The sequence below is a fragment of the Mizuhopecten yessoensis genome, unplaced genomic scaffold (assembly GCF_002113885.1).
Source record: "Mizuhopecten yessoensis strain PY_sf001 unplaced genomic scaffold, ASM211388v2 scaffold11053, whole genome shotgun sequence".
Taxonomy (NCBI): domain Eukaryota; kingdom Metazoa; phylum Mollusca; class Bivalvia; order Pectinida; family Pectinidae; genus Mizuhopecten; species Mizuhopecten yessoensis.
Window position 1 is genome coordinate 616,290 of NW_018408855.1, and position 27,016 is coordinate 643,305.

The 27,016-nt window shown below is 37.4% G+C and overlaps 2 protein-coding genes across 2 annotated transcripts; one reads left to right on the forward strand and one right to left on the reverse strand.

Moving 5' to 3' along the window:
• Positions 1 to 1,653: 1,653 nt before the first annotated feature.
• LOC110465091 (WD repeat-containing protein 74-like) lies at positions 1,654 to 2,941 on the reverse strand. Its single transcript, XM_021520670.1, has one exon. The coding sequence runs from the start codon at positions 2,933 to 2,935 to the stop codon at positions 1,763 to 1,765; it is 1,173 nt and encodes a 390-aa protein (XP_021376345.1). The 5' UTR covers positions 2,936 to 2,941; the 3' UTR covers positions 1,654 to 1,762.
• Positions 2,942 to 3,029: 88 nt separating this feature from the next.
• On the forward strand, positions 3,030 to 22,263 carry LOC110465088. The gene is made up of 11 exons (XM_021520667.1): positions 3,030 to 3,296; positions 3,587 to 3,735; positions 4,469 to 4,651; positions 5,281 to 5,328; positions 5,724 to 5,781; positions 7,940 to 7,995; positions 8,458 to 8,491; positions 8,782 to 9,070; positions 9,563 to 9,719; positions 10,821 to 10,978; positions 12,264 to 22,263. Exons 1-11 carry the CDS (start codon positions 3,260 to 3,262, stop codon positions 16,963 to 16,965), a joined length of 5,871 nt encoding a protein of 1,956 aa, XP_021376342.1. The 5' UTR covers positions 3,030 to 3,259; the 3' UTR covers positions 16,966 to 22,263.
• The last annotated feature ends 4,753 nt before the right edge of the window (positions 22,264 to 27,016 follow it).

Here is a 27,016-nt window from a genome sequence, read left to right on the forward strand (position 1 = left end):
GAACTACTGGCCAAATATCATTACTCTGGGCCTCCTGGTTATTCAAAAGATGTTTAAAGGTTTTAAACACATTTGACCCTTGTGATCTTTAAAGAAGGTCAAGGTCATTTATGTTAAGAAACTTTATGTCAGGTATCTTCTGGCCAAGTACATAGTATTACCCTTGGCCTCCTGGTTAGTCAGAAGTAGTTGCTTAAAGGTTTTTACATATTTAATCCCTATGACCTTGAAAGTAGGCCTAGGTAATCTATTTGAGGAGAGTTTATAGCATTTTGTCCCAGGTACCTACTGGCCAAATAGCATGGCCCTAGGTCCTCCAGTTCTTAAGAAGAAGTTGTTCAAAGAAAAAGTTGATAGATGGACAATGGACAATACACCATCCCATAAGCTCAACTGGCACTTAAGGTCATTGGAGTGTATTAATAAACGGAAACAGGAAGTACATCCCTAGTTGAAAATCCAATGTATCACAATTTCCGCAAATTCTAATGTTTAATATTAAACTGATGAATAATTGTATGTTTATTATTGACAGAACAGTGTGTTCTTTCAATATTAAAGTCTTTCAAAGCAATCCAGGCATTAATTCAGGTTTTTTTTTATCAATGAGTCACATGTGTCCATTTTTTTCTTTACTTCAGGAAACCGGCTACCTATTTAACTACTGTGAAGTTTTTCAAGAACGATAACTCTTACCTGCAATTACTATGTGTATATGGTTTTATTATAAAATTTCAATTTTTATATCGTGTATAGAGAATTAATTTTACACAATTTCAGCATTTATTAAATTGGTAAACATTAATGCAATACTAATATATGTCAGTATCATTATTATTGACATTATTTTGTAAAGATATTGTGTCTTTCATTTTTTTTTCAAAATTCACTCCTTTTTACATAAATTTCTATTTAAAATCCTTAAGATTCTGAAACCCTATATTTTTTTTGTGGCAGAAATTTGAAGAAATTCTACTGAGAAATGGTGACACAATCCTATTACCTTATTAATACCAGGTGAGCTAGAAATATTATTAGTACTTCTAAATAAATAAACCATTACCTTACTTTAAAAAGAAACCTTTAAAACCACCTGTAGGGAGATTTAATGAAAAGTTATCGCAAGATGCATTTACTGTTGACTAGACTATAGATCTGTCAGATAAGCAAAGAAAAGGGAAAAAATGAAGTTCTTAGGATTGTGGGCACAAAGTTCCCTCCCGGATCTCTTGTTAATACCGACAGCATCCATCAGTGTTATACTTTTTAAACTGAAAATGTCCATCATTGTTATACTTTTTACAGAGTTCATAATTGTAATACGTTTTATTGAATTCTGTCGGTGTCAATCCGTGGTATACTTTTCTTATACTGATAGGATCCATCAGTTAAACACTTTTTTAAATTGTTGGTTTTCATCAGCATACTTTTTTTTAACTGACAGTAAATCAGTTTTATACAGTTTTTTCATACTGCAGTGCACGTGTCCTCTGATGGTAACATGTAACGTTTTGGACAGGGACATTTGAAATCCTGGCTAAAAGCCTGGTATAAAGGTAATGTGTCTCTTATAATCAAGAGCCATCCATGTTCAGCTAAAAGAGGGCCGGGATGAGTTATCCTATTAAACGAGTAACAAACAAAAACTATTGCTTCTTTTAAAATCTGTCCTTGTTTTAATCCTTAACTGACCAAGTACAAGACTTCAAATGGAGATAACCATTTTCATACATTTATCATTATCATTTTTGTTTCTCTTTTACTATTTCACAGTTTTTCCAACACGTGGCTTCAGTTGAGTTTTCTTCTTTTTCAAGTCACTTATGTTTTCTTCTTGCGTTTCACCTTTCCTTTTCGTCTTCGTTTGAACTACTTTCATCTGTTCCCACATGTTTTCATCCTCCTCATCCATTTCTTCCTTCACCTCCAGATTTTCAATCCCCTTTACATTTGAAAATTTACCTCTGCTCCTTGTTTCCCTTTTCTCTTCTCTTTCCCACTTCCTACCAAACAAAAGACAATTTAATTTTGATTTTAGATAGATTTTGTGCAACAGTTCACGAGTTTCCAAGTCATGTATACGAAGAAATCTGTCCAAACCACATGATGCCATAAGTGGTAAACTTTCATGACATTGAATACAACGGATTCCACCGGCAATCCCTTTATATTGTTGCACCATGGCTCCCTTGCGAAGATCTATCAGTGCCATTTGTCCTTGTGTGTTTCCGACAATCACCTTGTTATCTTGTCTGCCCCATGTAGATAGGGCTGTGATAGGATATTCATCGTATGTAAAGTCTAATACCGGTCTCCGCTGTGCTTTCGGGTCGTAAACTCGTATTTGGTGATGACCAGTAGTGGTGACCAACTTCTCACTCTCAGGTAGGAACCGAGTTTGGATTACCCAAACTGGGACTCGTAGATTTAACCAATCATTCTTAACATTTTTAGCCAGGAATGTCGGTTTCTCAGGTTCTTCAAGGTTCCATATTTTCAGCTCATTTTCTTTTCCTCCAGTTGCCAACACATTTGGTGTTACAGGATTATTTGTCATACAATACAAATCCTTCCCTGCTTGTATTTCCGTGAAATCCTCCGCATCTTTCCATAGTCTGACAACTCCTGTACTAGTTGCAGTTACAAAATTGTTATCAATCCTTAACAATCCCCTCAACCTTCCTTCGTCAACGTGAAAATCCCTTTCCTCTGAAAACTCCTTAGTGTCGGTGTCATATGTTTTCACTTTTTGACATTTCAACCCAAAACATATTTCAGTCTGGTCGTCATTTCCCCAGCAAATTGCACTTATTTCATTTTCTTTTTCAGCTGTTTCTATTGAGTTGATGTTTTCCCACTGAGATTTTTGAACGCTGACTCCTTTCAACAGACCAATTTCTGAGCCTACAAACACGTTGTGTATGGGCGCGGCCATATTGGAAATATTATCTTTAAGGTGAAGGCCGTTCCCGATTTCAGCCAATCAGATATGTTGTAAAAATATTCTGCGGGGCTATGTTTGGCGGCAAGATCGGAAGAAGAAAAACAACATCAACTTTTAAATTCCAAAAAGGCATATTATTTCCGTTAAAAATGCTGTTCGATTACTTTTAATTCCAAAAGAGCTTACATAAATGATATTTTATGCATCAAAAATGGATATACTTTCATTTAAACATGCTCATAATGCGATTGTTGTGTATGTTAAAACTTGGTAAGCCGTCGTAAACTTTTAGGACTGGGACTTTCTAGAGGAAGAATGAAAAAACCGTCAAACGGCAAAGACACCAAAAACAGTGAGTGGTTTGAACAAGCCAAATAATAGAGTACCGTACTGGTTGTCTCGTATTTACATGTATTCTTGAAAATGGGGCGGTCGCGATCGGGTCAATCCAAAGTCACCATGTGTACTTTCGTCAATATATCGCTGTTATCTTATTAAATTGTAGGTTCATGGGCTGTTATTTTATTAATGTATACGTGCATGTGGATAAGGTGTACCATAATTGCTTACCACAGTCAGAGACGTATGTATATGTCTCTGCCACAGTATATTATCATAAAAATATGTTTTATGTCTAAACAGAAGGTGCTTGTCCCAGAGGAAAAAGAAAACTGGAGTACAATGATCAGAAACAACCCAAGCTACCATTGACCGGTAAACTGATCTATCTTGACATCAAAGATATTCGTCTCACAAAGAAATTGGAAGCTGACTTAAAAAGACTTGGTTCCGTAAGTAGTTATGTTTTAATGTTTTAATATTATGAGTATACGCTAAGTCACAACCATGCACCAAAGATACTACATCTGTGTAGTATCATCTGTCAGCTCTTCATAATATCATGCCGAAAGTGAATTGGATCACCAGGGAAATTATTTTCAATTTGATGTATCATTTCTTACTACATATATCATGCTGTATAATTATTGGTGTACTTCACTAAACATCAAAAACAAGCCAGAATGCAGTTGCTTGGCCACTGTCTTGGGATGCTGTGCTAATTATATAAATCCCTTGTGGATAGCTCCACAAAACAAAGTTCAGCAACAGAACAATGTCACAATGATACGTAACTAACTTGTTCAATGGAACATACCCAAAAGTTGATCCTGTAGGGCACCGGAGTCCAGTCTGGTGATACATGATGGAAAGTCTGAGAGAAGTTAGCCATTTTCACCCACTTTTGTGACTTCAATGCTAATTGGTTTGTCAAATTTAGAAAATCAAACAGCAACTTTACGTTATGACACAACCGAGAATAATGGAGTTGGCAATCTTGATTATGTTATAGCTATATATAGGTGTATTAACAGACAAGGCTTGTGCATGTGTATGTACAATCACTAACCACACCCATTTTGAATGCCACATGGTGATTTTACCGAGGACTTTTACTCTTGGTCTAATATCTGAGTACTTGTGTTTATTTCTTTATGATCTGAATTATTTCTTTTTTATCATCAGTCTGTTGAGAAGTTTTTCGTCAAAGAAATTAATTACCTCATCACAAGTCATCCAAGACCAAAACAGAGAAATGAGGACAAGCTTCAGTCCGCCGACAGTCCTGCAGGGGTTTCAATACCAAGCCCCTTTAACTGTGGCCCTTCGCCTTCACCAGGAGCAGTTGAAACTAAAGCACCCCAGTCTGTGAGTATCAACAGTAGTGAACTCTGAAACTAGTGAAAAAATCACTTTTAATGGATAAAATAATAAAAATTGTTACCTGTAACTGAGCAAGATCAGATTATCTCAGCCAATTGCTATGATTCTGTAACATAATCCCGACTAAGGCGTTAGCTGTTACAGGATCTCGTAAAATTTAGGTTAAAAAATCACTGGTTTCAGGTGAGATATCCTTGTCTGATGTGGGAGAACACAATTTCTCTTACCCTGGACAGGTGTATCCGCACTTTTACCGCTGTGAGATTTCCTTGTCTCACCCTAGGGTTGAGACGGGGATTCCCCTATTCATAACAATGGTAGGACTTCAACAATACAATGACTTAACGTCAACAATCCATCAACGTCACGTCAACCCCAAATTTAGCATGTAACATTATCATTTCATTGTGTATATAATACACAATGGGAGAACGAGGTGAGATAAAAAGAACCATTCACCACCTTGTGGGCGAGATAGAGGAATCTCAACTTTCAGGTTGAGATTCCTCTATCTCACCCCCAAAGGGTAAAGAGATACTATTAATACCAATAAGTTCTGTGAATGTTTGTGATTCAGCAGCAAAATGTTATACCTATTTTTTTTGTTTTGGTAGGTTACCAGGGGTAAAGCAATACTGCAGAAAGCACAACTACAGAAAAAGGTATGCTACTGTTCTGTGACCTAAAAACATTGAACATGTGTAAACTTTTGTATCATTTCTGATTGTGACATTGAGATGTCCGATGTTGTGTTTTGCAATCAAGCTAATGACGTCATATTGTAGCCTGGCTTTCTCAAAAATAATGAGTGTTTTCAGTTTTTCATTCATCATATAGTAATGAACCAGTTGTTATATTGAATGTTTGTTGGCCAAGTTCGTTTTTTGCTTCAAATATTCTTAAATTTAATAATCATATACACAATCAGAAAACTCAGTATGTCTGTTATATCTCAATTTGATAGTCATTTGAAGACCACAAGCATTACAAGAATTTTAGGGTGAAAATTCCTCTAATTTTGACTGCTGAAATGCAACCAGAATATATCTATTTACAGACTAGCACTATTATAGAAAATGCTGAAAAGTGGAAGGTCAAGATAGTTTCAGTTGAAGGTAAGTTGACTTGAAAATAGAACAAAAAAATGATGACACAAAAATCTCAACCCACCTGTAAGATTCTGGTACATAGTCATCAATTGTCAGCAAGTGTTTTCTTGACTTTACTTTCTTTTATAGAATGTATATATATTTATTATCATTTATATATCAAGGATATTCTTGATACCTTGAAGAAGAAAACGATTGGACTTATATATATGTATATTTTATGTATGCCTAATTTTCAGCCTACAAGTAGTGTGACTATTTCTCTATTTTTCATGAGAGCAAAAAACTGTAAGTGAATAATATAGAAAATATTCAACCCATGAGTCGAATTATATATAAATGTTATGTTATATAGCAAAAATCTTCAGAATATTCTGTTTGTTTTCTTTATGAGGCCAAATAAAAATATATGTGTGTTTCCTGTTTCGGCTCCAAAAAAATGGGTAGGAGGAAGGTAGGAAAAATATTTTATTTTATTTTTGGTGAAGAAAATCTCCTGATTACCTCTGTGAATGTTAAAAAATATGTTATTGTTTTAATAAAGTATGAAAGGCACCAAATATATTTTTTGATTAATTTAAAATAAATACACAAATGCATTCACAGTTTTTGTGTTGAGCAGGCTCCAACAACACATTGAAGTAAATTATTATTTGACCCACCTAAATGATTATGGAATAACCAACCGTAATTGACAGTAGTACTACCACCAGTGTTAACAAAAATAAGTAAATTTATATTAACACTATATTTACAACACACGTTTTTTAATCTGTCATAAAATATACAAGTCTTCACTATTATGAACTCAATCTCTCCACTTCAAAGTTAGTTATCTCCAACTATAATATGTAAAACTGCACAGATCTGCAAACAACAGCTAAAACTACTATTATTACTAGCTTCCTAATTCTCACTTATAACTCTAACTTTCTAGCTCTCCTCTATATCTCTTTACCTCTCAACTGGGTATCCCTAACTCAACCTCCTTCCTCAAGACTCTTTTAACTCAATTCCCAATCCCAACTCTCTTCTCCACCATCAACTCCCAAGCTGAACTACCTTACTATCTGTCCCTTAGCAAAATCCTGTAACAATAAAAATGTTGATTCATTAAAATTGTTGATGCTGTTAAAATCCTGTTAAAAACTGGCCATAAATCCTGCTAAATTTGACTCTGGTGGTCAGCATCAGCTGGAGGCACACTGACATCACAGACTGGACCACCTCACCTAAACTACAGACAGTCACAATAATCTACAGATCACAACCTGTATCATAACCACATTTGTCTACGGCTACTTAGCTACCATCTTCAAATAAAACTATGACACTGACCAAACTTATAAAATTCATAGCAAATTAGGGTTGGCATGAAATAATAGGGTTGGGAAATGGGATACACATGGATGTTTTTATTTGGCCTAAAGACATATGTCCATCTTCCTCCAAACAAAAGTTTAGACAAGGAGTGTTGTATTGTGACCTCACAGCAACAAAACATCTGAGCAATTGTGGCATCACATCGGACAATACAATGATATTATTCACAATAAGTTCTGCTCTCTGATTGGTCGTCTAGTGTGGCAGGAACTACTTATAAACAGAAAGCATTTTTTTGTCGCAGAAGAAAACTATCTTCATTAAAAATGTCTTTATTTTCACCGTAAAACCTGATGTTTCACTGGTAACACTGTAACAAACTCACTCATAGATGCTTTCTTTCTTAGAATGTTAGATAAAATAAGGAATCATAAAGACACCTGCTTGCTACCTTTTGTAACATCCAGTGCTCCAAATAGCCTTATCATGGTTACATCATTAATTACACACTGAATTCTGAAGATACAGGCCTATTCAGGAAGATGGCAGCATTATCCAACTCAAATTTAGCTTAGACAAAAAAAAAAATCTGTTTCCTGTTTCTGCTTGGGAAAAAATTGGGGTCGATAGGCAATTTAAAAAAAAATAAAAAATCACTTCACTATGCTTATATAGGCCAGGACTTCTGACTTTTAACAGTGCTCATCACTAAATGCCAATACAAACTTTTGGCAGGCAAAAAGACTTGGTCAGTAGGGAAACCAGAAACACATTTTTTTGCCTTTTTAGAATTATTCACTAAGCGTAACAGTGGAGTTAGTTACATCTTTTTACATTGCAGCTGCCCTGAAATGGATTCTGAAGGAACTTGCTAAATTACCTGCCGAAGATTCAAAGGTTTGTGTGTCATATATTTAAAATTATCTCATTTTCATCACAGGAATAATGTAGAACATTGGACTTGACAAAAATTCAATTTCTTGTTCTTAAGTAAAGTCAGCAAAATTTTTATAAGAGTTGGTCCCTCTTGGTCAGTAAAATGAAGTGATATCTTGAACCCGCATTTTCAAAAATCTTTTGTAACAACACAGAAACAGTGATGGGGATGATGTCCAGACTGCTATGTATGAAAAAGTAGGAGAGTTAATACCAGCCTATTGTAGGCGCCTGGTCACATCTTGATTCAAATTGATAAAAATTGTACCGAATATTTACCACACACACACATAAGTATATCAATTATGAGTGCCTGCCTGTCCCTGATCCCCTCGCCATACCTAGGATAGCTCTACGAGGGAACACTTGGTTGATATAGCTGTTTGAGTTAAGTTAATTGTTGGATCTTGTTTCTGTTTACAGAGTAATCAGTCTGCTAATACCAGGGGATCTAAAAGTAAGTACAGGAGGATAACCTACAAAAGAGGGTCAAGAAAGTAAATACAAAAAAAAGCAAGTAACAGAGTGAATAGAAAGTAGTTGTCAGGTTGATATTAAAACATGAATAGGTAGTGGAGAGACCATTTTTATTTTTATTTTTTTTATCCGACTAGTCAAAGACACATCTTCATAAATTTTTGTCATATACCATCCTAATGAGATAACTTTTATTCAACACTGAACACTGAGATTACCTGTATCAGTTGTTTCCATCTTGCATTGTAATATTTTATGTTTTATTTGTAGTTAAGAGACTGCGATCACCAATGCTGAAATTTGAATCAAACACTAGGCAATACCGACCTGTTCATGGTAACCTTGGCAACTGGCCCTTCGCCAATGTGGATACCCCAAAGGGGACATGTCCATTCGATGGGACCACAGTGGGGCGGGGTGAAAGATCCCGAGAAGAGCGAGGAGACAGAATCGGACTGGCACAGCCGATGGACAACAATATGCCCGCTAGTCCAGCAGGCATAGGTGGTGATGATCAGAACAGTGGCAGCAACAAAACTCCTAGAGCAGAGGCTCAAGGGTAGGTAACTCAACAGTTCAGGTGGTGGAAGGACAGACACTGGAGTGTGATATTAATGAAGGAATTGACTCATATTATGTCATTAATCAAGGGAAACAAGAAATTTTGTATATGGAAAAAAAAAACTTTGGCTACATTTTGTACACCTTTTGTAAAAATAAAACAAACCTGATTGCAGTTACTTCATGGATTGTAGGGTGAATTTTGTTGATATAATTTGTAATAATATAATGACGGAAGTTTTTAATAAGGGCAGTCATGAGGTGTTCATTGAATCTTCTGGGATACACATTTCCTGTGTGCTTTCATTTTATACCAAGAAGATTTAATTAGTGTTTTTGAAGATGGACAAATCAGGATGTTTATCTTAAGAAAAACATTGTCACTATTTATAGTCAATAAAACTGTTGCAAATCGTTATCAAATTTTGGAATTCATATCAATGATTTGCTGTTGTGGTGATAAATAATGTAATACACTGTATATTTCTAGGAAAAGCCGTCCCTCTGAGAATCAGGGTGGTGGGTTAAGTGGAATGAAGATCATGACTGCTGGGGACCTGAAGAGGCGCAAGGAACAGAAGAGGATCCAGGAACGGAAGAGAGGATACTGTGAATGTTGTCAGGTCAAATACGATGATCTGGATAAGGTGATTTAAGTTATAGAACTCGTATCTGTTTAATTTAAATAGTTGGAAATATGACTAAATAGGGTAATAAAAATTATCAGTCTAGTCGTGGGTTTAGCCTGCCCTTTCCCCCCCAATGAGGTGAGACTTTTATTATGCATCGCTCAACAAAGTTGGCAGAGCAAATAAAAACTTTTACATTTGCCTAAACACAAAAAAAATCCAAACGATTATCACAGATTTTCTCTTCAAACTTGCAAAATAGTCAGTCACACTGTAGAGGATGCCTTTTGATAATTTTAAATTTTAACCCTTTCACCCCTCTGTAACTTTAATAGACTCAACAATACATTGATATGGATGAGTCCATTATGCTCTACAGTGTTGAAGGGTTAACTTTCAAGAAAGGACAAGGGACTTTAAGGGTCATTTCTGGCCTCATCAGGGAATTAGTTATTATATTTGTAATCTGGAATAAATGAAGTGCGCAATTATGAAAATTCAAATTCATTCGACAACTGGTTCAGGATATATGGAATTGCAAAGAAAGACATTAAGTTATAATAAAATGCGTAAATATCGTCTTTTGTGCGCTATTTGGTTAAAAAAAATGCCATTTTGAAGGAAATTGACTAACACTCTTCAATTTTTGAAAGCCTCTGCATGCAACAAATAAATATTTTACATGCTGAAACATTACCATTCCAGTGTTCATTCGTAGAAAGGATTTTTTGTTTTTCACATGCGGGGCATAGGCTTTCATTTCTGCATGCTAACTGTCCTGATTTCAAAACATGATTTGATTGCAATTCCAGAGCATATGTCAAAATACGTAACAGATTTGATTCTCAAACTTACCACAGAAGTCAAGCTCAATGCAGATGAAAGCTTTTTCTTAATGATCTTTTACTCTTGAGGTTATCTTCAAAATAAGCATAATTTCCAAAATTGGAGACTTGCTTTTATTTCCAGACGCTTTAAGTGATAAAAATCAATGCAATTTGTGAAGCTTTTATCAATATTTAAGTGTGCTGATATTTTTCATGTTTGATTATATTTAAAACAATGTTGTGATGATTGTAGTTTATTAATGTGGAAGTGCTCTCTACCTTGTTTCCACAGCATGTATTCCAGGACCAACACAAGTCTTTCATCAGGGAAAAAAAGAATTATGAAACCCTGGACCACCTGATTCGGACGGGCCCTAGTACCGCCCGCTTCCTACAGAGGGTGCTGCTGAAGCACTGTACCAACCATCGCACAACAGATACTAATAAAAGGTACATCTCAACGTCTCTATAAATAAATATTCTAAATGTGCAATGACCAGTTATAAGAACACCACAGATGAGTTGGTGTTTGAAGGGGCTATTAGCCTTCGTCATTGATCTAACCATCTCCATTCTTAACAAACATTAATCAAGCTTTAATCAAACTTCTTACAGTGGATATATAGAAAGAAAACATGAAAAGTCAAATGAATTTACAAGGGCTGTAACGATATACCGTATTGTTTGGTATCACGATACTTTCTAATGTATTGTATCAAATTGTTTTGTTTGCCTGTATTGTGATACACAAAGTACTTAAATTATCAATTAATTTTTATCAAACTCCTCAAAAGTAAACTTAAATTTTTTTGATCCTTCAATAAAGATGTGGTCCACTGTGCAGTCATGCCCAAAAGTACTAGAAATTATACAAAAATATATTTTGATAGTATTTACTATAGAAGTCTATGACAAATCCTGCACTCAATCATTATGAAGTTGACCTTTAAGGCAGATATTTGCATCGTGATATGTATCATATCGAAAGCATTGTACCGCGATTCGTTTGGTATCTTGAGGAATGCGTATCATTGCAGCCCTAGAATTGACAAACTACCTGTGATGACATTGAATGAGGTAGTATTTCAGGGTGCCAATGTCAAAGTCACTGCTACTGTTTTTACAGCAGCCTGTGCCTAAGATGACAATACAGCTGTAAAGCAAGACAAAAGAGTCACTATAATTATCAAACAACAACACTTATTTTACATAAGTTTAGCTACATGAGAATAGATATGTTGCAGACACTTCAAAGAGAATACTCATATTTGTTTGAAATCTACCAACACTATGTGTGTAATTGGTGAGATGAATTTATATCTGCATAGAATCATGTTAGTTTAGACATCTATGTGTCTGCATAAATCACAATAATCTAATGAACAAGTTCTGCTCATATAGATATAACATAGGTTCTCAATTATATAACATTAAACAATTCTTGTACATATTTACATTTACAAACTAATTTGTTCATATTTTGTGGTTGTTCGTAACTTATTTCTGTAATACAATTCATTTGTGTCTGTTAACTGATATTTAAACTCTTGTGAAAGTTGTTTTCATTAAAATCAGTATTTTGCTGCTGTTTGAGCAGATATGGTTGTTGGTATATTTCCATGAGTCAGATTAAATGAAATGGTTATTTGAAGGTTTCAGTATTAGTAAGATAACATGTTAAGTTTGTATATTCTGGTAAGTCAAATGAAAAATAATGATTGTTTGTATGTTTCAGTGAGTCAGATGAAGAAGTTTTACTGATAACGCCAGGAAAGGCAGCAGCAAAGGCAGCAGCTAACGGTAATAAGCCACCACAACAACTAAAGAGCCCCAGAAAGGGCAAACAAACAGCTGTTCCAACGGACTCCAATAAACAGAGGTCTAAAGAACACAGGGAAAAGAGGAAAAAAACAAAGGACTCGAAGCCAGAAATAAAAGTGTTGGACAAACAAACTCATTTTGTGTCTAAAACAAGTGGTAGTAACTCAAAAATACTTGACGATCAATCTGACAAAGTGGAAGGAAATAACAGTAATCAGTCTAAAGAAGATACATCTGTTACAGCAGTTGAGGAGAAAAAAGTATGTGAACTTAAGGAAGGCAGTAAATCAAACAGTGTCGGTCCAAAAGTATCCTTAACCCCCACCAAAGATTCTGAAACATTGAATGCAGTGATAGATCAAAAGAATGTGGACCGTTCTCCTGAAAAACGAAGCTATACAAGTGACGGATTGGACATGAAGAACCATGTCGTGCCTGTGAGGACGAGAAATTGTCTTGGTGTTTATCCAAACATGTCACCTAGTCGAGTCTCCTGGGCATGTCGCCAGTCGCTATCTGCTGACGAAGATTCTCAAAGTGGGTCCAACAAACCAGATAAAGCTTCGTGTGTGAGGGTGCTGAACAATCCTAGTGTAGCCAAGGAAAATATACCCGCAGGAAATCTGTCGCTAGACAACCATATATGTAAAGATAAGAACAACAAACAGCCTGATTGTGAAACCAAAGGAGAGATTCCCCTAGCAGGTGATCGGATAAGAGTGCTGCGTGAATCAAGGTCACGATCAAAGCAAGGTCAACAGTCTCAACAACCTACAGGAACATCTTTAAGAAAAGAGAAACGAGTGTGGGAAAATTTGGAGGACATCCAAGACAATTTTGATGAAGTTGATGGTGATAATTCTTCAATGACAATTTCCAAGAAATCTCTCGCTCTTGTTGAATCACCAGTTATTTCTCTTAGTCCGCATACAGGATCCAATGTAAAGTGTCCAGACATTTGTTCTTCTCCGAGGAAAGGGAGAGCCTGCAGACTGTTAGTAAAGACAGTAGTTGAGGTTGAAAGTAAGAACAGAGGTGCAAGCAGTCAAGATGAGCTTGACCCCAGTCAAGTCTTAGACTCAACCTCAACTAGAACTAGGAGACAGTCACCGGTTAAAGATACAAAATGTCGGGGTAAGGACGAACATGACCCCAATCAAGTCTTGGACTCCACGGAAACCAGAACTAGGAGTTGTTCACCGGTTAAAAATACAAAATGTCAGGGCAAGGCCAAGCTTCACTCCAGTCAAATCATAATTGATTCAGTCACTACTAGAACAAGGACTGAATCACCGATTAAAAATACAAAATGCCGGAGTAAGGCAGAGCTTGATGCCAATCAAATTTTAAACTCAACCATAAGTAAAACTAGGAGTCGGTCACCGGTTAAAAATACAAAATGTCAGGGTAAGGATGTGCTTGATGCAAGTGAAGTTAAAGATTCTGTCACTACTAAAACTCAAACACGTTCACCAGTGAAGGACAGAAATATACGTACAAATTGTCGAGGTAGGGTAAAAATTGATTCCACAAGTCAAGGAGTATCTACAGAATCAAACATTTCAAGGACGTCAGATAAGCTGTGTACAGGAAAACCTTGTGAAGAAAGACCTGTACAATTGCTGAATTCACCAAGAACTCGGAAAAAGGTTATAAATTATAATGATGAAAAACACCAGTGGCTTGAATCGAATGATGAAAATGATTTTGTGGTAAAGCGAGTTAGAAGTCATTCTTCTAAAACAAGATCCGAAAAATATCTTAATGAAGTGGAGACATTTGTTGACAGTGAACCCGTGTCACCAAGGAAACGCCTACGAAGTAGAGAATCGCATCCTGAACCTGTGTCACCAAGGAAACACCTACGAAGCAGAGAATCGCATCCTGCAAAGGACTCACAACCCACCTTGTCAAGTCCTCTGAAACCAGATAGTACACAGGATATTCATTGTTCACCAGCTTTAAGGAATCCTCAGGAAAAAGTCGAAGAAACTTATTCTGGAAAAGTTGTTTCAAAGAAAGACAGTAGTGCTGATGCAAAAGAAAACTTAAAATGTAAAAACATGAAATCATCACTCACAGAAAACATGGACAATAAACAGCATCGAATAATTCAATCATCCACAAAAGTGCAAATAGAAAATTCAGAGGGAAAGTCAACTGCCACTAACATCAATCTAAACACAAGTTCAGCATATGTGCCTGAAGCTATGGATGCAGGGTTTTACGTTAACTGTATGGAGATGGTGAAGAAAAGGTCCCAGATGCGTCAAGAGGCACAGAAGAATCGGTCAAATAGTATGGGAAGTCCTCACAGTAGCAGCAGTATTGCGTCTAGACTTGACGGCACACCGCGCAAGAGGATCACAGTGACAGTTTCTCCAGTCAGGTCAAGTAAATCTGCTCCAAATGATAGTCATCAGAGACAGAATGTCAAATCAAATACAAATGTGGGGAGTTCTACCTCAATTAACTCGCCAGGTGTTCAGGGGGGAAATGCTAAAGTGCAAACTGAAACAACAACAAGTGCTGAATCAACTTGTCGAAATGGTAAGAAAAAATCTTCTGTGAATCTTGTCCGAATTTCATCAGGAATACCAACTTCTGGTCTGATAGATGGTAGAAATGAGAATCGGTCAAAGGGCAGTATAATAACAAACCCACATCCTGATGGGAAACAGCGGCACAGACCACTACATAATGACAGCAAGGAGATGTCTTCAACTGGAAAACTTTTGTCGCCAACACTACACCATAAAAGTGACAATTTTGCAAGGAGTCCTTCCCCATTGTTCAATAGATCTCCAAAATATAACAAAAGCAGGAAATCTCATGATAAACACCACAGAAAATCATCAAATTCCAGAGTGAGGAAGTCAGTAGTGTACGATCCTTATGACATAAGAAATCTTTCTCCACTCAAACAAGGTCAGAATGTTTTTAGCAGTCCCAGAAGTGGGTACAGTGGTGAAACATCACGATCAAAAAAGAAAAATCGAAATTGGAGGCCATCTCAGAAACATTCTTCGGAAGTAAAATCGTCAAATTCCAAAAAGCTTCAGAAACTCAAGCTCCCTGATCCAGCTACTACTACGAAATTATATATAGAGACTCCACAGAGTGACGTCACTGATTCACATTTAACGCGTGAAAAAGATTCAAACAAGGGCAAAACTACCAGAGAAAATGTATCTGAGCATAGACGAGAAGTTTCTACAGAAAAAGACCAGCAGTCCAGCAAGCGACGACACAGTGCTAGACAAAAACTGGAGCTGGATGGTAACATTACCGGGGGTAAAGAGGAATACTCTGTCCCGTCTATAGATTACATTCCTTTAGATAAACTCCACGGGCCAGCTGATGATACTGATGATAGATTTATAGCAATCAAGAAACTCGAAATAAGTGACCTCACTATCATAGAACATGAAGAGTGTGAACTATATTCAAAGAAAGAAAAACAGTCTGGTGGTGCTGAACACAGTAAAAAATTGACTAGCAATTCAGCAAAGCATAGAAAAAGGAAAATCAGCCAACGGGATTCTGGTGTTGGGTCTTGTAAAGAAAAGAATGATAAAGGACATTCTAAAAAAGTTGATCGTTCTAATTTGAAATGGCAAACTACAGCTGTTCAAATGTCGCCCAAGGCTAAAACGGTGAAATTGAACAAGAGCTGGACATTGCTGAGTGATCGCAGCATGGCTAAAATACTGCAGAGTGATGGGGATGACGTGCCGTTCGAAGGATTTCAGCCAGAACATGCAACGGGCAGAAGTCTTCTTGGCAGTGAAATGTCGTATGTAGAAACTACGGAGGTGGAGTTGGAGGAAAACTCGGATCATGAATGGGAACTGGAACACGATGAGGGGGTTGAGGAAGAGGAGAAGGATTACATTGACTATGTTAACTGTACATTCACATCACCAGGGAAACACACTGACTCGTCCTGGGATGAGACATTTGATAATTACATTGACCACCAGCTCAACAGGTCAAAGCCAAGTGATGCTAAGTTGAACACGAGCTTCAACATTGTAGCTGGGCACTCCAGTCCAAGAACATTTGGTTCCCCAAGGCGACACAGGCACCAGCAGAGAGGACTAACCCCAAACAAAAGGAAGGCTGATGTGGCAGAATGTTCAGACCTGCCACCTGATGTTATGGGGTTAAATCATACCCCAAAAAGGAGAAAATTTAACAAGATAGGAACAGGAGGGGTTGCTGAAACAGGTGTTAAACGTGTGGATGAAGAGATTGAATTTAATTACTGTAGTCCTCAGAAACTGAAGGTTTTCAGCCCACAGAACAAGATGGGTACTGAAATTGTCCTCTCTTCAAGTCCGCTGAAGTGTCGAGGGGGTCTTTTTACTTCAACCCCGCACACTGCACGACAGAACAAGAAAGTCTCGGCAGGAGGTAGTTCTCTTGATTTACCAGCTCTGTCAGACTCCAAATCACAGACAGGAAGTGCTGACAAAGTGAAAACAAAGTCGGGTCATCACAGGAATAAAAGTACAAAGACATCTTCTTCACAGGAGTGTAGTGTTGGTGGTGACAGTAGTAAACAGTCACACAGATCTAATAAACATCGACACAAGTCGCACTCCAAACATTAACACCATCAAACAGATCAGTACAAAGTTATACAAATCATAATCCAGACATTACAGATGTACACGGTGTTTGTCAAATTGTTTTTTTTTAAATGATTATATTGCAAAAGTAGACATTTTTGCATGTGGAAATGTTTCCATTGCCAATGATTCTGAAACTTGCATATTCAAATTTTCTTAAATGAATATATTCTTGTCACTGGATATTTTTGCCCTCAATATGAAACGCAAGCATTTCCACACCGCAAAAAAAGTTCACTTTTACTGTACAGGTGTAGATTGCTAAAATATATCTTGTCTGCTCTAGATCTGTTTGTGTAACATTCGCCGTTATCAGTGATTTGTTTTGGAACAGGATTCTTGGTGTGTTTGTAAGCAATTTCTTGCCAGGAAATCTAACATGTACCTCCAAACTAGAATGTGTTCACCATGCTTTAAGGATGATGTCCAGAAATAAATATGGGACATGTTAGAGGAAGTAGGGTCTTGTGCCCACAACCTACAAGACCTGTTATGTATATTGGGAAATGTTTGCTACAGAGTAATATGTCGCTTTCACTATAAATATATAATAGGACAAATGTATCGTGTATGAATGTTAGTAAAAAGTATCACATACCTGGTATTTAGCAAATATGATATGAAGGGTAAAATGAAGACTTGGAACCTATTTGAACTGGCAAAAATTTCCTGGTATACAAAACATCCCCGATATTTATATCTGGACAGTTCCTAAGTTGAGAAAGTGTATTACGGACATCATATTTTGTCAAGTATGCAAATTTACTCTTGTTAAACCACTACATCATGGCATTGAGATATTTCACTAGGCAGCTCTCCATTCAATACATCATTATTTCATTTCGATTCATACATCATTATTTCATTTCGATTCATACATGCTGTTCAGGTTGTATAAGTTAAGGGATAAAACAAGCCACAGGGTCATGAAAAAGATTCAGACTTGAGTCAAAATTTTCACTGTTTAAGTTCAAACTGAATTCTGTGTTGACATATTAAAGGCATTAATATAAGAACATGAAAAGTTGAATTTCAATATGGTCTCTTTCATAACCCTGAGGTACTCGTATGTTATTGTTTAAGACTATTTTTGTCATACTCCATAAGATGCATAGGTGTTGTAGACTAGGCATGTTGCATGTATGAAGGTCAATTGACATCATTATGATCACTTTTGAATTAAATGGATGGGGGTGAAACATTTATAGATAGTCTAAATCATACAGCAGGAGTTACTCTAGCCCGAGATTCCTCTGGCCCTGACACCAGACTTAGACATAGATATCTGTCAAAATGTCTAAGTCTAGTGTCTGGGGCAGAGAACCCACTCCAGACATCTATCTGTCAAAATGTCTAAGTCTAGTGTCTGGGCCAGAGAACCCACCCCTGACATCTATCTGTCAAAATGTCAAAGCCTAGTGTCTGGGCCAGAGAACCCACACCAGACATCTATCTGTCAAAATGACTAAGTCTAGTGTCTGGGCCAGAGAACCCACACCTGACATCTATCTGTCAAAATGTCAAAGTCTAGTGTCTGGGCCAGAGAACCCACACCAGACATCTATCTGTCAAAATGTCTAAGTCTAGTGTCTGGGCCAGAGAACCCACACCTGACATCTATCTGTCAAAATGTCAAAGTCTAGTGTCTGGGCCAGAGAACCCACACCAGACATCTATCTGTCAAACATTTGGTGTCAAGGCCAGAAGCATCTCGGGCTAGAGTAACTCTAAAGCTACTTTCTGTTGTCACTCACTGATATTTACAATTGTGGTTTGATGTCTTAAATGTGTTTGGACATAATCTGATGGAATACTTTGTACATCAGTTTGGTATGTGAGAGTGATGTAATCTGATTGTTTTCATTTAAATCTGAAATTTCTGTTTTTGTTTACTGATCGTAATTACAGAATTTATTTTTATATATATATATTTTGCGTTTATTTGACAGCAGTTGGTATAAAACAACTACTGTCGGGTAACATACCTTATATGTTACTGACATAAGCAATGGAACTTTAATTTTATGAAAGTGTTGAATATATTATTGTGTATTAACTGGTACCCACAAAATAGAAAGCTATGGGGAAAGAAGGAGGGGGGGGGGGGTAATATGATAAGAACTTACTGTAGGGATTTTTAGTGTAAAAAAAGGGATGCAGTTCCCTACAGGAACATTTGCCATAAGAAGGTGGATTTTATATTCTAAAAGATGGAAGTACCTTCAGATGATTTTTTTTCCCCGAGTAACCGAAAGAGATGTATGAAAGGGATGTGCCGAGTGGTAGTTCTTCATAAAAGGAGACTTGTCCAAAGAAAGATTGGGTGCATGTGTACTGTAATGTACATGCAATTTGTTCTCTGTAGAATCGATTGTCCTAAGAAAGGCAGGGTTAGCATGTGATATGACCATATAGCTACATTTCATTTATCCAAACTCTTTTTCCATACCAATTTAAAAATGATCACTGACATTGGTTAGGGTCACTCAGAATAATTGAATTCCTCCATCATCAAGGTCACTCTTCAGGGACCACATTTCCAATCACTCCACAACTCATCTTATGTAAACAAAGTTTTAGAGTGAATGAAGTCTATTGATTTATTGGCCATTAGGTCAAAGGTAAAGGTCAGTCTATAAATAGATGTAATATTTTGGGAATTTGTTAGTTTCTGGACAGAACATCACATCTTAACCAAATTTATATGGATATTGCCCCTTTGGAAGATGAATATCTATTGACTTCAGGTTCCAAGGTGATAAAATAAGGTCAAGGTGGTTATAAATAAACTTATTTCTGTGATAATGTTTTGTTTCTGGAATCTAAAGGGGGGAAAATTCCAGAGTTATTTGCGCAAAACCAAGAGCTTATTGAGGGAGCATATGTCGGTTACAGCAACTTTTTGTCTATTTCAGAGTGTTAGCAAAACAGTGCTTTATTTTAATGGAGTCTAAATTTGCAGTTTTTCTTTCGAACTTAACCACTCATGACATGTAATCTTAATTGTTCACATTGATTAATAGTTTACGGCAGTTCAGAATTCACATATTTTATCTATGCCTGGAGTAAAGCGTAATTTGAAACGGTGTGAAATAAAAAAGCTAAACAGTATGAGAGTGTATATACCATTGTTGAGTATCTGTCTGTACATAGCTGTAGATAGTCACATGTACATATCATCTGTACAAATGTAAATACAGAAAAAAAGTGTATCCTGTACCAAAAGCATAACCAGATATTTTAGAATTTTTACCTCACATTTACCGGTATCACATCAGATTATTTTATATTTGATATTGCATCAGTTGTTTTGTCATTCGATCTCCATGTTATATCTTGACACGACGTTGTGTTCAATATGTATGACAATGAAATATAAAATCGGGTCTAACAGTACAAGTAGTCAGTATATGACAGCAGCAAGACAAGTCATTTTAGAGAAAATTTGTGGTAGTGTAAACATTTCTATATGCCCACCTTAGGCAAAGCATTCCTAGGAGTCGTCCTGGTCATCAGTAGTTAGCTTGTCCACAGGTTCCAGACTACAGTTTTTCAACAATTTCATAAAACTTCTCACAAGTGTTCTCGACACCAGTCACAGTTATTTGTTTGGGATTAAGGTAACGGCTACAGAACTTTAACATGATGTTCGATAATTACATACTTGGCTTGTCAGCAGGTTCCTGACAAAAACTTTCATCAAAATTTCATAATATTTCATACAATTTCATAATATTTCACACAATTTCAAGATATTTCACACAATTATAACTAATTATTCCTGACACCAAAGATCAGTTGAAGATCATACATTTCAGCTCATGGTCACAGCTAGTTGATTATTAAAAGTTTCAACAGTTTCATTCAATTCACTGCATATTTCTCAACACCATAGCCTGCACTTTTTGAGTGCACATGCACTAGCAATCTAACCTTCATGATCACTACGACATACCATGATGTGCATTATGCTATCAGTCTAACGATGATATGTGGGGCGTATCATGTACCTGTTGCATCTTTTGTGTTTGTAATTTATAGAATAATAATTAATGATATGATGTGAGTTTGAAGTAAGATTACAAAATAATTTTAAGTACGGTAAAGGCTGATAAAGAATGATAGTTCTTGGAATGAAAAAATATTTACCAAAATCAGCAAGTCGAGTTTGTTTAATTTGGTAGTGTGATTTGAATAAGAATACAAGATACAAGATTAAATCAAGGCTGAAAAAGGGAGTTAACTCTGGAAATGTTAGAGATTTTTGGTCCATAGTAAAATTTGATAAATGGGTAACATTTACATTGTACCATCTTTCTGTATATTTGCTTGTACATGTATTCAAAAACAATTATTTGAACTGAAATGTGTGATTCTCAGCATGTCACAGAATTTGTCTGATGTTTTTTGCAGTTTCTAGAAATATTAGGAGCAAACTATATTTTACTTTATACATGCATATATCACAATTAGACAGTCTGGTGTATAACTACTCTGGGTCAAGGTCACGCCAGAAGGTCAAAAGTCTGTCTCACTATTGTTACCAATGATGTCCAGACCATAACTATCGGGTTTTTGTTTCTTCTCATTCTGTGCACATATAACAGTCATTATCCATAGTCCCAAGGTCATGGTCTCAACAAGAGCTCAAATGACAAGTGGTGAAATGTAGCGCTTGTTTGGGCAAAACTTTCTTCATTGTGTAATATTTTTCAAAAATATTTATAGGTATTAAAACAAGGTCAAAGATAACAAAAAGACATTGTATATGATTGTCATGAGAATAACTTTGAAAGGATGAATAATTTTTAGATGTACATTGTATCAAGAACAGCATTTCATACTCATTTCTATACCCCTGGGGTCAGGGTCACACAAAATGATCAAAAGTCAGCCACTTTATGTTATGTGCTTGTTTTATAGGGATGAATCGTCAAAAACATCACATTGTGGTAGTGAATACATGATGAAATTCTTCAGAATAATTGTCTCTGTGCTTTATACCCAAATCTATGCTGGTATGTTAAACAAAAATAGTGTATAATTTCAAGATAAATGCAAGTTCCCAAATCTCCTTGAATCATACTCCTTGTTTTTTAAATAAATGGGATATTTTCTTTACAAATTAATTACAAATACATCATTTTTAATTTATCATCAATTCCAACGGTAGAACAACAAATGTTACGAATACATGGCTATATGCCAGTTATGTATACATGCAACTTGAACCTTCCTATATTGGATGGATCAGCAATAAAGATTTCTTAAAACAATTAACCTTCAGTTTTCTATTTATTTGATTCATGCATCAAGATATGTGCTCTGTAGAAATTCCTCTGTCTAACTTATTTTCAGGAAGTATTCAATAGTTCATTTACGATTTCAATGAAACTGTCCAAATATGAAGTTCTGCACTGATATTTTTTTCCTTTATACAGAGAGTTATGCCCCTTTTTATGAAAATCTTTGTTGCGATAGAGGTTGATTACTTCCTATGCAGTATCTAATGAAAAATTATTGGATTTTTAGCCCACCTTCATCTGATTGTGGGCTATTCAAATTACCTGTGGTCAGTGGTCTGTCCTAAAACAATTCTTGTTCTCGCTATTTCTCATGAAGTACTTGGGGATCTTTCTCAAATTTTATATGAACGTATAGGTTCCCCTTGGTCTGTTGTTCATCTTTAATTTTGAGACTGATCAGATACAAACAAAATGCCCGACAGGCAGCAATCTTGGATTTTGACAATGAGGGTTTTTTATTGCTATTTCTCAGGAAGCACTTGAGGGATCTTTCTCAAATTTTATAAGTATGTTCCCCTTGATCCCGAGTTGTGCATGTTTTATTTTGAGAGTGGTCATACAAGATTGCTGCAGGAGTAGTTTTCTCATTCTCATATTGTAATAACTTGTTCTATTTCTTTCACTTTAATTACTTGTAGTAAATATGTGAAATGACAAACTCGCTTTGAAGACTATCTTTGATACACAGCAGTATTTAGTTTTGATCAAAAGTTACCTCAAGGTGCATTTACTCATGAATCGATCAAATTCAAAGAAGAGGCCTCCAAGAAAGCTGGGTCCACGTCCCGAGGCTGGGTACGTTGGTGCTTAGTGCGTATGTGATCATTTCGGGGGTATGATTGTGGCGCGCTGGGCGTCATCGTAGCAGAAGGCTTTCACAGTAGCTCCAATTTGGGCCTCCAAGAAAGCTGGGTCCACGTCCCGAGGCTGGGTACGTTGGTGCTCAGTGCGTATGTGATCATTTCGGGGGTATGATTGTGGCGCGCTGGGCGTCATCGTAGCAGAAGGCTTTCACAGTAGCTCCAATTTGAGCCAACCTGTTTGCCGTGGGTTGCATCTCGTATTCCTGGGGGAAGAAGATCCTGGTAGCTGAGCAGAGTCGGAATCACTGTCAAACTCTTGATAGGAAGGAGACATGATCCGATATTCTGCAACATACTGCTTTGGCTTCGGACTCTGGGTAGACGAGAGGTGATATGGGCCCTCTATCACCAATCGGCTGGTCACGCCGAGCCCTTGGTTTACATACTTCCAAGAAGGCGGTGGCTTAGGGTCAATCGCGAGAGTATGCTCTTCCGGGTAATATATATACTCGTTATGTATACTTTTACGAGTATACTACTTTGTGTATCCCTGACACTTTGGCGCTGGATATCCGCGCTGATATTAGTGTCCCCTTGTTGGGCTCCGGGGCGGGCGGGGACACAGACAGTGAACTAATTAATAAACATACATGGGTAATGAAAAAAACACAGAAAAACACCCTACAACTACCACATTCCCACAATTCATCATCATGTCGTCAACCACTAGTGGAAAAACTGCAGCAACATTGTCTCCTCTTCTGTTGAGGAAGGGTATAAAAGGAATAGCTGGGGACGTAAAGTCCGTCAAACCTTTGGGATCTGGCGATCTCCTAATCGAAGTTTTTCGCAAACAACAGGCGATTAACCTACTGGGTACCACCAGTTTTGGAGGTATCAGTGTTATAGTGAAAGCACATCCATCACTAAACAGCAGCAAGGGGGTAATCAGATGCCCCGCCCTGCGTAATGACGCTGATGCCGCCATACTGGAGTACTTCCAGGAGGAGGAGATCCCAGTCTCTGAGGTGCGACGGATTTTGTCCAAGAAGAACAACAAGTTGGTTCCAACAGACACATTTGTACTGACCTTTGCTACCCCATCACTACCTTCGGCCGTAGTGATTGGTTACCAAAGGTGCAGTGTCTCCGTCTACATCCCTAATCCATTAAGATGCCGTAACTGCCAGAAGTACGGACATCATGAAAAAAGATGTAGGCGGAAGACCGTTTGCCAGTACTGTGGTCGTGAAGGTCATGAGGACCAAAGCGACTGTGATATTGCCAACCTGCGTTGTGTTAATTGTGAGGGAAAGCATGCTGCTTCGTCTCGAGACTGTCCTGCCTGGAATCGCGAGAGAGAGATATTGCGGGTCAAATTTACCCGAAATGTCTCCTTCCCCGAGGCTAGGAGGATAGTGGAGAGCACGGACGTGGCTGCTCCCTCATATGCACAAGTGACGAAAGTCCGGTCGCCGGTTGACAGTGTCGCAGTCAAGGATGCTTCAGTTCAAGTATCTGCAGACATACCTGCCTGGGGCTCACAAGTCCCAGACATGTCTGGCCAAGATAACTTGAAAATCCTCACGGGAGACCCATCTCGTTTCACGTCTATACGAAAACCAACCAAAAACAACAAACAGTCAAAAGCAGCATCACCATCAAAACCAGCATCTTCATCAAAACCAGCATCTTCATCAAAACCTGCACCACAATCAAAACCAGCACCACAATCAAAACCAGCACCACCATCAAAAACACCTTCCACTTCAGGAGAAAACCCTTCAAAGGTTGGCCCATCTAGGGCACATGTGCGTTCGCAGCGATCTCGCTCACTCACATCTGTTCCTCGATCCCAACTGAGACCAGAGGCAACATCACCTACCAACAGACCTAGGAAAAAAATTAGAATAGCGAGGGGCAAATCTGAAGGACCGGATCTGAATGTCACCTTTGGCAAAGGATCAGAGGACCCGACAAACCGGTTCAATGTCCTACTAGATTTCGATGATGAGATGGAGACGAATGCCTCAGCGCTTCGTGCTTCGACTCCATCGAAATCCAGCCAAAATAGCAAAAGATAAATAATACAATTATCCAATGGAACATCCGCGGATTAAAGGCAAATATAGAAGAATTTCAGAATCTATCAAAAGAATTTAGACCCGCCATTTTTTGTCTACAAGAAATCATGCTCAAAAACCCAATCACGCTTAGAAATTTCTCACTCTACACTAACATTCCAACTGTAGTTAGCAGAGCAGCAGGTGGCGCAGCGGTAGCTGTCCATAAAAATATTCCTCACAGAATGATCAAGTTAAACACAAATTTACAGGCTGTTGCTGTCTGTGCAACATTACACAGACAAATAACCGTCTGTTCAATTTATCTCCCTCCGAGTATTGTTTTCACTTGTGAGCAACTCAATAATCTCGTCTCCCAGCTCCCAACACCATTCATAATCCTCGGTGATTTTAATGGTCATAATAGCCTGTGGGGCTCTCCCAACACAGACGAGAGAGGAAGACGTATTGAGGAATTTATAGATAAAAACAACTTGTGCCTTTTTAACAACAATACCCCTACTTATTTACACCCTGCTACAGGCTCTCGTACCCACATTGATCTATCATTATGCCATCCATCCATTTTACTTGACTATGACTGGAGGGTAAATGATGATCTTTGTGGGAGTGACCACTTCCCAATTTTTCTTCAGAATATTGGGACTCCTCTTGATGATCCTCTACCTCGATGGAATATGCACAAAGCAGATTGGGCCCAATTCCAACACATGTGCATTGAAAAACTAACCATAGACAATTTTACTAACCTCGACGACCCTATCAAAACTTTTACTGAAACACTCACTTCAATTGCCCAAAAGACAATTCCAAAATCCGCTCCAAAACCTACGAAGTTCCTTTTATCTGAAGAATCTTTTGAAACACGCAGTAATCGGGCAGCTGCTCTAAGACGCTACTTCAATTGCCCAACTGCTTCAAACTACAGTGAATTTAAAATTTGGCGGGCAAAGGCTCGGCGATCAATTAAAATTGACAAAAGAAACAGCTGGAGAGAATATGTATCCAAGATATCATCAAACACGTCCTCCAAAAAAGTATGGGATATGATTCGGAAAATAAGTGGGAAAAAGAAAAAGGCAACATCCTCCCACCTCATTAATAAAAACAAAATTTTCTCGTCTATAACTGAAATTGCTGATGCATTTGCAAAAAACATAGCTAAAAACTCATCCCCTTTAAACCACTCCCAAAAATTCCAGTCTTTGAAAAAAAAGAGAGAAAAGAAACGGCTCAATTTCAAATCATCAAACAAAGAAAGTTATAATGAACAATTTACCCTACCAGAACTTGTTGATTCGCTTAGAAAATCACAGGACACTGCTTCAGGTCCTGATGATATTCCATATCAATTTCTAAAGCACTTACCGGACTCTTCACTAACATGCCTTCTTTACATATTCAACCAAGTTTACGCTTCCGGAAAGATTCCCGATTCGTGGAAGAACTCCACAATTATACCTATCCCAAAACCGGGAAAAGATGCTACTGACCCAAACAACTATCGTCCTATCTCTCTGACTAGTTGTGTATGTAAAACTTTGGAACGAATGATAAACACTAGACTGGTTTGGTTTCTTGAGGCCAACGATATAATATCCCCTCTTCAAAGTGGCTTTAGAAATAGAAGAGGGACAAATGACCATCTCATCAGATTAGAGACGTTCATTCGAGAGGCTTTCGCCAAGAAAGAACACCTTGTCGCTGTGTTCTTCGATCTTGAGAAGGCCTATGATACTACATGGCAGTATGGCATCATGAAAGATCTTCACGACCTTGGCGTACGTGGAAACCTTCCCAATTTTATATCTAATTACCTATCAGATAGACACTTCAAAGT